This window comes from Pipistrellus kuhlii, unplaced genomic scaffold, assembly GCF_014108245.1.
Source record: "Pipistrellus kuhlii isolate mPipKuh1 unplaced genomic scaffold, mPipKuh1.p scaffold_m20_p_1, whole genome shotgun sequence".
Classification (NCBI taxonomy): domain Eukaryota; kingdom Metazoa; phylum Chordata; class Mammalia; order Chiroptera; family Vespertilionidae; genus Pipistrellus; species Pipistrellus kuhlii.
The window spans coordinates 45,500,056-45,513,697 of record NW_023425404.1 but is presented as its reverse complement, the minus strand read 5'-3'; the positions used below and the strand labels follow the sequence as shown (position 1 = coordinate 45,513,697).

The 13,642-nt window shown below is 35.0% G+C and overlaps 1 protein-coding gene across 16 annotated transcripts in view; it reads right to left on the bottom strand.

Annotated features, from left to right (window-relative positions):
* Positions 1–2,651: 2,651 nt before the first annotated feature.
* GABPB1 (GA binding protein transcription factor subunit beta 1) overlaps positions 2,652–13,642 on the bottom strand; it is a 55,800-nt gene continuing 44,809 nt past the window's right edge. For 12 of the 16 annotated variants that reach the window (XM_036442425.2, XM_036442434.2, XM_036442408.2 and 9 more), the window contains 2 exons: positions 11,072–11,187; positions 2,652–4,168 (listed from right to left, as the gene is read on the bottom strand). In XM_036442425.2, the coding sequence (XP_036298318.1) occupies positions 4,016–4,168; positions 11,072–11,187 (269 nt within the window). In that variant the 3' untranslated portion in view covers positions 2,652–4,015. Of the gene's footprint in view, positions 4,169–9,453; positions 9,562–11,052; positions 11,188–13,642 lie in introns of all 16 variants that reach the window. The other 4 variants (XM_036442400.2, XM_036442391.2, XM_036442381.2 and 1 more) reach the window with 2 other exon arrangements.

Below are 13,642 nucleotides of genomic sequence, written 5' to 3'. Positions count from 1 at the left end.
TATATTTTATTGATTTTTTACAGAGAGGAAGGGAGAGAGAGAGCTAGAAATGTCGATGAGAGGGAAACATCGACCAGCTGCCTCTTGCACACCCCCTACCGGGGATGTGCCTGCAACCAATATACATGCCCTTGACCAGAATTGAACCTGGGACCTTTCAGTCCGCAGACCAATGCTCTACCACTGAGCCAAACCGGTTTCAGCATATATATGATGCTTTCTAAAAATGCCCTTTAAAAATAAAAAATAAAAATCCATGGCAAAATATCCTCAGGTGAGAATTAACAAAAAAAATGAAAATAAATGCCATAAAGAACTCGTCAATGTTTCATTACAAAAAAACAAAAACAAAAAAAACAAAACACTTAACTAAGGAGGTAAAAGACCTGTACTCATAAAAATACAGGATGTTGAAAAAAGAGGAAGAGGAAGATATAAACAAGTGGAAGAAGATACCGTGTTCATGAATGGGTAGCATTAACATCATTAAAAAATCCATACTACCCAAAGCAATCTATAGATTCAATGCAATCCCTATTAAATTACCAATGGCATAGTTCACAGATCTAGAAAAAATACTCCAAACACATATATGAAACAAACAAAAAAATTCTGAATACTTTCAGCAATCTTGAGAAAGAACAACAATGGAGAGATCACAATACCAGATATCAAGTTATACTACAAAGCCAATGTAATCAAAACAGCCTGTACTGGTATAAGAACAGAAGTAAAGATCAATGGAACAGAACAGAGACCCAGAAATTGGCCCAAGCCACTACAATCAACATTTGAAAAGGAGACAAAAGAATACAATGGAGTCAAGACAGTCTCTTCAATAAATAGTGTTGGGAAAATTGGACAGATACATGAAAAAAAAATGTAACTAGACCAAAAACTTACACCATACACAAAAATAAATTTGAAATGGATAAAGAACTTAAATGTAAGTCGTGAAACCATAAAAATCCTAGAAGACACCATAGGCAGCAAAATCACAGACATTTCTCACAGCAATATGTTTACAGATATACCTCATAAGGCAAAGGAAACTAAGGAGAAAAGAAACAAATGGGACTACATCAAAATAAAAAGCTTTTGCACAGCAAAAGAAACTGTATGGCAATGATACATCTGATAAAGGGTTAATATCTAAAATATATAAGGAACTCATACAACCTAACAAAAAGAAGACAAACAATCCAATTAAAAAATGGGGTAAAGGGTTTGGCTCAGTGGATAGAGTGTCGGCCTGCAGACTGAAAGGTCCCAGGTTCGATTCCGGTCAAGGGCATGTACATTGGTTGCGGGCACATCCCCAGTAGGAGGTGTGCAGGAGGCAGCTGATCGATGTCTCTCTCTCATCGATGTTTCTAACTCTCTACCCTTCTCCCTTCCTCTCTGTAAAAAATCAATAAAAATATATTTTAAAAAATAATAAAAAATAAAAATAAAAAATGGGGTAAAGGACCTACATAGGCACTTCTCCAAAAAGGACATACAAATGGCTAAGAGACGTGTGAAAAAATGCTCCAAGTCACTAATCATCATAGATAAAAATCAAAATGACAATGAGGTACATTTCACAGGTGTCAGAATGAATGGCTACTACCAACAAATCAACCAACAAATGCTGGTGAGGATGTGGAGAAAAGGGAATGTTAGTGTACTGCTGGTGGGAGTGCAGACTGGTGCAGTCATTATGAAAAACAGTATGGAGCTTCCTCAAAAAATTAAATAGGAAACTACCATTTGAGCCAGTGAGCCCACTTCTAGGAATATATTCTAAGAAATCTGAAACAGCAATCAGAAAGAATATGTGCACCCCTTTGTTCATAGCAACACAATTTACAATAGCTAAGATCTAGAAACAGCTCAAGTGCCCATCAGTAGATGAGTGGATAAAAAAGTTGTGATGCATTTACACCATGGAATACTATGCAGTAGTAAAAAAAGGATCTCTTACCCTTTGATACAGCATTGGAGGGACCTGGAGAGTATTATGCTAAGCGAAATAAGCCTGTCAGAGAAAGACAAGTATCACATGATCTCACTCCTATGTGGGATCTAATGAAAGAAAATAAACTGTTAAACAAAATAAATCCAGAGACCTAGAAGCAAGAAACAAACTGTCGAATGTCAGAGGGAAGGTGGGGGAGGGTGAATGGGTGGGAAAAGATCCGAAAAACTTGTATGCATATATGCATAACCCATGGACACAAACAATAGGGGGGTGGAGGCCTGGGCAGGAGGCAGGAGTGGGCTATAAGGGGTCAGTGGGAGAGAAAAGGGGCCATATGTAATACTTTCAACAATAAAGATGTTTTTAAAAAATAAAATTTATGTGAAATTTAGTGAAAAAACTGGAAAAATGTTTTTTTCTCTTCCTTAGTTTTTAAATTTGTCCTAGAACCTTTATAACAGTTTCCAAGTAACAACTATCAAGCTGATAGGTCACAGATCATTTACTATCCAATATATTACCTACTGAAATGATAACTGCTAACAAATTCCCAAGGAGCTACCTCACGGACTTGCAAGACAGTGTGAAGAATACGTATTTCCATGTGGCAGAATATGGCTTTAATACACAGAACAAGAATTTTAACGTGTGAACAAAATGTGGTCAAAATATAAGTCTACACTGAACATATGTGGAAAAGATATTTAATTGTAAAATAGAAAAGTAGGCCAGAGTAATTGCTTCTTAAGGGTAATTGCTTCTTTTTACAGTATAGATCATCTAGAAGGGCCTTAGGGTTAAACATTTTCATAAAGCAATAAAACATTAATGCAAGAAATAAAGCAAGAAAAACTGTATGAAGTTACACTTTACAAAAAAAGAATGAACAGTATGTCAGAATGTAATGTTCATACACTGTGGAATCCGACAATATTGTGATGAGAGCGGTCATAGCAGACATACAGCTTTCACAGGGAAAAGTAAAAGTTATGGTAGACACCTCTATAGCATTACTGTGGTACAAAAAGTTCTTGTTCTACATACAAAAGCATTTTTCTCCATAAGAATAATTTCCTGGGGAAGGGAGGGGAATGAGTCCATGAAATATTTCAGAAACCCATATGCTTTGAGTTTTCCAAAAACATTATCTTAAAACATACTGCCTTAAAGTGCTTTCATGTGGAAATCATGATGGAAGGCACAGAATACAGTTTCACGTCCCCACTATGAAATTTTCAAAAAAGCATAGATTTTGTAGTTTGCAAATTCAAGTTATCTTGTAAGCTGCTCCTTCCAAGAACACTATCATTCCAATAAAACCAGCTGCTAGTTTACTTAGTTAAGATGACCTACAGAATAAAAGAAGGGTTTTTTCCCCTAATAACTTTCATCATCTTTGTGGGGAAAATACCTATACAAGTGATACATTTTGAAATTATAAAACATGCAGAATATGTACAAACACAAAGTTTAAAAAATATTTGCTTCATATACATGTAAATCTACTTGGGTATAGCTGAAGTTGAACAAATATAAAAACTTGTCTTCTAAAAAATGTTTTCAGAGAATCTGAGACAACTTAAAGCTGTACAAACATTTCCTGGGAGAAATCTCTTCATACAGAAGCTTTAACCTACAGGAGCAATTCCAGTATCAGTCCACCACATAATTATGACACATTTGGTCTAATCAACGATCACCCTTAAAATTGTTCTGTTTCTGAGAAATTAAGGTTCGTTCGTACTAAAATCAAAAAGAATTCACAAAAACAGTGGCTTATTGTGTTTTTGGATCTCTTCAACAATCTTTATCAACTCATTTAGAACTGTAAAAAAAACAAAAAAAACTATTTACAGAATTCAGTTTTAAATACATTTGACAACTTCCAAAGTTCTATGTTACAAGGATTCAGACCACATGGCTTTAGAGTCCAATTATCAATCTGTAGTCTCTTCTAGCCTCCTGTCTTCCCATGACTGCACCTCACTGTGTATAGTTCAAGACTGTATTCTTCCTTGACCAAAAGTAACTCAAACTACATGTTCATTTCAACTAAACAGCTTCTTTATTAGTCTGAAGACGAGTCATAGCTTCTAATTTCTGTCTGTAGGCTTCTGCTTCTTGTTCTTTCTTTAGAAGCTGCTGTCGATATTTTTGGGCCTCTCGGTTTGCTTCATCCAGCTGTTTCTGAAGAGCTTCTCTCTCCTAATTAAGAAGAAGAAAAAAACTTGTTTTTTTTTCAACTTTTGCGTAAATGCATTATTAACATCTGTAAGCATGCATCCTTTAACAAAACAATAGTACCTAAAAATAGTTACCTATTGATATTTCCTAGACAAGTTGCCTTTTCAACCAATTCAGTATAATAATTAAAGCCCCTGATTTTGTGCTCCACACTGTGAGATACAGATTGCAGTTGTTGTTGTTGTTTTTAATCTCAAAGAAATTATTCCCTAATTAGATATAAGACTAACATAATGATCCCAAATAGGTACCTGTACTCTCATATGTACTACAAAAACTAGGGAAGAACTTTAAGAAGGAGATATACCATCATAGCTCTCCATATCTTTATCTGCACTTTTATCTAAAGATAATATTTTTAAAAATAAAAATAAAGATAATGCTTAAAAACAGTATTTATTGAGCACTCGTCATATGACAAAACAAGATGACTTCCAAGGACAAGCCTCTAAGACAGATATTATGCCCATTTTACAGATGAGGAAAATGATGCTCGGAGATGATGTGGCTTTCTCATGTAACATGGTAAAGAGTCAGGTTTGTGAGATTCTGATATTACTGCTTATATAACTACCTTTCTCAAAGATAGCGAGCAAGATTCCTCATCTCTAAAATGACGAGTGCTGGTCTAAATTAGTGTCCTAAATTATATCATTTCACAAATCAATAAAGTACTAATTTCTCTCCTGTGATTAGTGAATTATTCAGGTATAAAATATATGTACTGAATTTTTCAGTAAGTTGAGAGCTGAAACAAATCTGGGCCTCCTCCTCACTCCGCCTCTATTCAGCGGCCCACAGGAAAACACTTCACAGGTTCTCGCCCCACACCTCCAATAAGCACAAGAACAAAAGCTTGCCCTGCACACACCCAAGCTCAAACAACTTACAGAGGCCCAGGATCTATTAGTGTGGTGGGGGCTGAGGGTAAGACTATTAATCATAAGAAAGGCCACACTCACACTGGACAAGACACTTGACCAGAGGAAACGGAAGGCATGGGGTCAGCATCTTGCTGGGGAAAAGGGCAGTGTGAGAGTCTCATCCACTGCCTTGACCCTTATCCAGCGTAAAACCAAAAATTCCCTCTTCTTCATTATTCACATGGTCCACAAGGGGGAGCATCTTTACTACTTCTGCCTTCCTGTAAATCTGATTCCCTTCCCTACACTGGGAATAAAGAGACATCTAACGTTTGTTTTTCCCATGGGTTCATCAAATGTGGAAGTGGTTGGCTACACAAGTAGTATTCAAATCTTCCAATTGCACAAAATGTACAAGTAGAAGAAAGATGTGCCTTTCATCTGCAATTTAAGAAATTCCCAAGCCCTACTTTGCTACCCTTTTCTTACCCACTCCTTACCCCAGGCAAGATAACAGAGTAGGAACAAGTCAGAAAGAATACCCAAAAGATGAGCCTCATGGAAACAATCAAGGCCAGTGCCCTGGCAGTGAACACGGAAGGTTGAGCACAGCAACGGGAAAGGGGAGATGGGGCTGCTTCCCCAGGAGCTGGACCCTCACCAACGGGCAGGAACCCTTACAGCTATTCGCACGTATTATCAAATGTCACTCACGTTAAGAAAGAAGATCCTTTGGTAGCCAAAGTTTTGAATATGGATAAAAGTAATTTGCCCTGATTTGGTAGGAAAAATTAAAACAGATACTCTAAGGTATCTTTGCCTGGTAGCTATTTATTAACATTTAGAAACAGCAAGGGAGTCACAAGAATTTCAAAGAATAAAAGCAAACTGAGTGAGATAAATAATCTAACAGTGAATACAGTTTAGTCCTATTTTCCTTATTTCATATATTTTTTCAACTAGTAGAAAGTATCTTAATATAAACTAAAAGCATAGTTAATATTATTAAAGTTTGTCTGTGCTTTTATTTTTTACCTCTCAGAAATATAGGTATTTGGGGAAAGAATCTTTTTGCCATCTTACTTTTCAAAACATAAAATCTCTAAAAAGTGGAAAATATTATTTTTTATTTTACTCAAAAGATCCCATTTCCAAATTCATTTGTTCATTTACTGATCATATTGACCTGTAAGATACTTTCTTAATGCAAACAGTAATTTTGTTGTTTTGCATATAAACAGTGAAGCAGAATTACATTTGAGATTTATATTTAAATAGAAATGTCAATCCAATGGCTTTGATGTTTTGCAATAAAACCACAATAAAAAGAATTTTGAGGGGGGAACCGGGGGGGAAAAAAAGAGTTTTGACATTTTTCAATAAATATACTAATATATTAGTATTAATAATTAGTACTAATATTAATACTGAAGTATTTTCCCTTTAACTGTCTAACATTGAAAAATTTCAAAAAATAAAATAAAATCTGCTAAGATTTGGTAGCAAAAAAAGAAAATACTTGTCTTACACAACTCTAAACAAGAGCCATATATTATTATTACATTAGGCAATGGAACAACAGAGTGAGGAAAGACTTGAGTTTGCTTTTTCGTTTTGAAAGAAGATTCTTGAATTCTGCTTCAGCTAGTAGCAATTATCTTTTACTGAGCATTTACTATATGCCTACCACTGAACTAGTCCTTCACATGTACTCTCCTTTAAACCTTACACAATCTGATAATGGAGGTGCTATTATTTCCCCCTTTGTAGTGGTGGGGAAGCCAAGCCTTGAAAGGTTAAATTAACTTGATCAATATCAAACAGAGAACTATGAAATATAATTCAAATCTAAATCTGATTCCAGACCCATACTCCTAAATTATTAAATGTTTTGTTTTGTATTTTAACATGGAAACTGGACAGGGTGTAGGAGCTTTCCATTTGTTTGTGTGTAAGCATCAATTTTCTAACTGCCATAAACCAAATATGAACCTGGTTTTATCGAAATATAGCCATACCTATTCATTTCCAAATTGTCTGTGGTTGCTAACCTGCCACAATGGCAGACCTAAGTAGCAAAACACAGACTATATAGCCTAGAAATCCGAAATTATTAGCTAACTAGCCCTTTCCAAAAAAAAAAAAAAACCTTGACTACTCCAGCGCTGGAAAAAAAAAATTATCAAAAAGGGATATAACTGCCCAGCCACAGTGGCTCAGTGATTGAGCATCGACCATGCGGGCACAGTTAGATTCCCCGTCAGGGGTACATGTCCAGGGTTTTGAGCTCGATCCCCAGTGAGGGGTATGCAGGAGGAAGCTAACCAATGATTCTCTCTCATCACTGATGGTTCTTTCTCTCCGAAATCAATAAAGACATATTTTAACAAATAAAAGGGATATGACTATAAAAAAATTTAAACTTCGGAAGATCAAAAGGTTCATCATTAATAAAAGGAGAGCAAATTTAAAAAATTTTATCAAATGAAACATTTTGTAAAGTTTATAGAAATTAATTTTTTAAAGAACACTAAGGATCTCAATTTAAAGAATACTTAGGATCCCAATTTATCACTGGTTAAAAGATATAAATTATTCATTAAAAATAAACAAAACTTGTTAATAAACATATTCATCTTTAATCTCCATAGCAAAAAAAGAAAAAATGTAATAGGAAAAAATCTGTTACTCCTAATGTACTAATTACATCTCCTCCTCCCACATGTACAAAGAACAGTTTGAACTTCAATTCTGATTAGGCTAGTGTTTATTTATGGATGAAATGCAAAAATAGCACACTTCTTCCAAAAATATACTGTACAGTAATATGAAGGGGTGATAAAATGATATACATTATTGCAATTTGGTTTTATTCATACCTCCCTCTGAAAAAATAAATCCATTTTATTTCCTATATTGCTATAATGCAGATTTTGAAAGCCATATTTACAATAAATTTTCTACAATTTGAACTAATTTTTCTGGAGATTATTGATAAATCTCTCTTATGTTAACTGGGAAATTGTAAATATAGGGTGTCCCCAAAAAATGTATACATACATGAATAATTATAAAGGCAGTGTTTATTAAAATACATTTCATTTTCAAAACTGAACTATCAGCTGCCAAAGTGTATGTATTTGGCGGAGAGGGGAGAAAGGGAGTAGCCTGTACATATTAACACTTTCTTTACAGACAGTCACTCTGGTAGCTGTGGATACACACAGAGAGAAACCCAAACATATCAGATTCTATGTAACGAGTTAATTTAATTCCTTTACAGCTGTTTCTATGTCCTGTGCATCATTTTAGGATGTTTAGCAGCATCTCCCTGGTTTCTACCCCAATATCAATGGTATGCCCCTAATTATGATAACCCAAAATGTCTCCAGACACTGCTAAATGTCCCCTGGCATCAAAACTGCCCCAGGTGAGACCACTGCCTTAGAGAAACTTTTGTGAGAATGGCCAAACTGTCACTTAGATTATATTTTTTTAAAAATAAAAATAAAAAAATCTGCCCCAAGACAATTCTATTGATTATCTAAGAAAATAACTTCAAAAAACCACTTCATGTATTATAAGGAAATGATTACCTGATCTGATGAGAACACTAGAGGTCTCCTCATTCTATACTCCAGCCCCCCTCTACCATCTAAACTTACTGCATGCTTCAAGGTCTCTCTGTAATAGTTCTAACACATCATGCAACCTTGTCTTGAACATTTCTGTGGATAAAGAATACAATTTCCACCACCAGAAAGCTCTACTTACTAAAAACAAAACAAACACTCTTCTTTATATCAAGTTAAAACTCTAGCCCCTGAAGGTGTATCTCCATGGATCTAGTTAATTTATATATCTCAATTCATACTTTCCTGATATTTATCATTATTTCCTCTTAGTCTCTGAAAGACTGTAAGAGAGGAATCAGGTGGAACTTTGAAAAGCCAGCAATTCTCACATTAAATAGATAAAGCTACAGGATGCACATTCAATGATTTAAAAATATAACTGATTGAATTCAATAAGTTTGTGTTTAATAAAATTTCAAGTAATGCCCTGGCCAGGTGTCTCAGTTGGTTGGAATGTCATCCCGTCACCTAAAGGTTGAGGATTTGATTCCTAGCCAGGGCATACCTAGGTTGCAAGTTTGGTCCCATCGGGATTGGGGCCCATACGGGAGGCAACCAATCAATGTTTCTCTCACACATCTATGTTTCTCTCTCTCTCACTCTCTTGTGTCTCTATCTCCTCCCCCCTTCCTCTCTCTAAAAATCAATAAACATATCCTCAGATGAAAATTTTTTTTTAATTTAAAGAACTTTAAAAATAATTTTTATTAAATAGTTAAAGCAAAGTACATGACAAAATATTTTTCACCTTGCCCTGGCCAGTGTGGTTCAGTTGGTTGGGCATCATCTGGTGCACCAGGAGGTTGCCGGTTCCATTCCCGGTCAAGAGCACATGCCTGGGTTGCGAGCTCAATCCCTGGTGGGGGTATGCAGGAGGTATCTGATCAATGTTGCACTCTCACATCAAAATTTCTCTCTCTCCCTCTCCCTTCCTCTCTCTCTAAAAATTAATAAACTATTCTTTACATAAAAAATAAATAAGTCACTCTTTAAAAAATATATATATATGCATACATATATATATACACATATACATACATACATACACACACAGGGTGTCCCCAAAATTGTATATACACTTCAATAGCTGATTTCTATTACATTTTGAAAATGAAATGTATTTTAATAAATATTGCCTTTGTAATTATTCAAAGTATGTACATTTTAGGGAGACACCTATATATATATATTTTTACTTTATGTGCCAGAAAAGATCATCTGACATATCAGAAAAAGATATTCAAATGATTACTAAATAATAAGTATATGATACCATTCAATAAAATAAATCGCTAGTTTGTAAGAACTTCAATGTACTAAATATCACTTTAAATTTTGAAGAAATAAAACAGCTCACCCTCAATAACTAAAGAGATAATTTTACCAAATATTCTGGTTAGAAGATGAACCAGATAATATTTTCACCTCAAAAATGTTTTGTGATTGTGGCCAACAATATGCCAGTCTTACATTTAAATGAACTTGGGCAAAGGATATTTTCTAATTGTCCTCAATCAGGATTATGTTGCCTTCTAGTGACTTCTTTTTTTCAATCCTCTCTTTTCTCTTATAAAGAACCTTAAATATTCACCAACATATACTATTCACATATATCAGAAATTATGAATTTGTGTATAATGAGTAATTTTTTAATTCTCATAAAAACGCCAGAATAACTTTTTTAATAAATGTATTGTCATTTGATATAAGCTAATATCCAATTTGGGGTACATAATTTTATCTACAGTCACGTGAGAAAAAAACCTGCAACGTAACTAAGGCTGAGTTATACTTACACAATGGTTTACATTTATAATCTAGTTTGGGAGAGGGTAAAAAAAAAGTTGAATTCGGTCAAGAGCTAATCTAAATTTAATTTTCCTAAAGGATTTATTAAGTAAAATAAGTAGTTAACTACAACTTTATAATAAACCCAGTTGAAAAGTATCAACCTTTTTTAAGAGGATCCTCCCATCCTAAATAGGCATTTGCACTTCATTTTTGAAAGAAAAAAAACAGTTTTAGTCAATATACAGTGATATTTTCTTTAGTGACTTGTGAGAATGATGTATGTAAATTTAATGGAAAATAAAGGATAGCGTGAAAGAACTAAAGACATTCCAATGTTACCAGGATGACACACTCCATTACAAACAAATTCTTCAGTCATTCATTCATTCATTCAATATTTATTTATTGAGGGATTGCTATATGTATAAAGCAAAAAATTAAAACAAAATAATACTATATGCTTTCTGTATCAAAACAACACTGTCAGTAATAAATATAAAAGACCAAAAAAAAAAAGCAAATTGAATTTATTTTGGACGACTGCAGCAAAACACACCGGGTAAAAGACTCCTTACTTCTATTTCTGCAGATTCCACCCGGTTTTCAATTATCTCGATACATTGTCTCTTAGTTGGTGGTTCTTCACTTATAACAGTTTCTTCTGCAATGTCCGTTGCTGGTACTGTTAATACTAAAATGAAAAAATGTGTAAGTTATTTAATTTTCAGTTAGATTTAGTTGAAATAAAACTAGTCAACATTGTTGATGCAACTCATCTAAAATAAATTATATTCTAAAACAATTTCAAAACACCGATTTGCTTTTGAGGATGTCCCTATTTGTCTTCATCTTCTTACTTTACTGCAAGTCTCTCCTTGTTTAAGCACCTACTTATTTTTATAAAATTTTAACCAGTGTTAACCAGTTTGGCTCAGTGGATAGTGTCAGCCTGCAGACCAAAGGGTTGCAGGTTTGATTCTAGTCAAGGTCACATACTTCAGTTGCAGGCTCCTCCCAAGCCGTGCCTTGGACAGGAAGCATGCAGGAGACAACCAACCAATGTATTTCTCTGTCTTTCCCTCTCTCTTCCACTCTCTAAATATTAATGGGAAAATGTTCTTGGGTGAGGATTAAAAAAATTTATTTCATATATAATATGTTCTTTCACATGGCTCAAACTCAAAACAATAATTTTTTAAATATATTTTATTGGTTTTTTTACAGAGAGGAAGGGAGAAGGGTAGAGAGTTAGAAACATCGATGAGAGAGAAACATCAATCAGCTACCTCCTGCAAATCCCTTGCTGGGGATGTCCTCGCAACCAAGGTATGTGCCCTTGACCGGAATCGAACCTGGGACCCTTCAGTCTGTAGGTTGACGTTCTATCCACTGAGCCAAACCATTTAGGGCTCAAAACAATATTTGACAAGCATATTTTGAAAGCTCTCATTCCATTCCTAAAATAGATATTCATTTATTGGTGTCTCATGTACTATTCTTGTTAATTTATGTAAAAACAAACATGAATATACATTCTTTTTTTGTTACACAAAAGGTATCAAATAAAACATACATTCAATTTTTTGTACAACAGATACATCATCTGCAGTTGCTTTCTTCACTGCACATATATAAGGTGTCTTTCATCTGTATATATAAAAGCCAAAGTGACGAGGCAACTGGACGACTAGACAACTGGCCAGTAGCTATGATGTGCATTACCACCAGGGGGCAGACGCTCAATGCAGGAGCTACCCTCTGGTGGTCAGTGCGCTTCCACAGCAGGAGTGCTGATCAGCTGACTACCAGGCTCATAGCTGGCAAGTGCAGCTGCAGGGGTGAGAGCCTCTCTCACTGCTGCTGCAGCTATAGGATGAGCGGGAGCAGCACCATGGCCAGCTGCCTGCCATTTCACGCATTACCATATCCCTCGGGGAAACCAGCAATCTGACATCCCCTGAGTGGTCCCAGATTGCAAGAGGGTGCATGCCAGGCCAACGGACCGCACCAGTGCAGAAATCCGTGCAATGGGCCCCTAGTCTGTACATAAGAGCTTTCTTTTATTTAATTGCAGTATAATGTATGGATAAGCATTATGAATGTTATCTGTTTATGCACTTTGCTTGTTTCTCTACTAGTTTGTTGGATTTTGTTCCAATTTTTAGAATCTTTATATAAATGTAAATTATATATGATTTCTATAGTTAGGACTATAGAAATGGATGTGCACACTGAAGCCCTGCAAAACAATGGGGAAAATTAAAATTGTTCCATAGACTTAAATGTTTTGTGTGTGTTCTTTTGTCAAAACATTAAAATCTGTCATTTATAAATGTAAACACAAATGAAAAAAGTAAAACTAATATTTAGTGTAATGTAATTTAAAACATTAGAAATGAGGAAGTTTTATTTAACTCATATTGTTATACTTACAAATTAACTCAAGAATTTGAAAACCTAGCCGAAACCGGTTTGGCTCAATGGATAGAGCGTCGGCTTGGGGACCGAAGGGACCCGGGTTCGATTCCGGTAAGGGGCATGTACCTTGGTTGCGGGCATATCCCCAGTAGGGGGTGTGCAAGAGGCAGCTGATCAATGACTCTCTCTCATCGATGTTTCTAATTCTCTATCTCTCTCCCTTCCTCTCTGTACAAAATCAATAAAATATATTTAAAAAAAAAATGAAAATGTTATTAATGTATTAAAAAAAAAAGAATTTGAAAACCTTGTACAATATTTGTTTCTTGGAACTCTCTACATAGTATATATGTTCAAATGTCAGTTACACATTTTAAAATTATGGAATCTTTAAAAGTTTATTTTCATATTCAGTAGGTTCCTCTTATTGTTATTCTTTTTCAGAGTTTTCTTTCTTTTTCTTCTTTCCTCCTCCCCTATCACTATAAACTTAGAATGTTTAGCTACTTGCAGAAAGAGACCTCTTGGTTTTTTGTTGTGGGCTGAATTGTGTCCCCTCAAAGTTCAAATGTTTAAGGACCCTCAGCACTTCAGAATGTGACTGTATTTGGAGATAGGGACTTTAAAGAGGTGAATACGGTAAAAAATAGGGTCCTTTTGGAGTATCCTAATCCAATATGACTGGGGTTATATGAAGCGATTACCAGGACACAGACAATACACACATA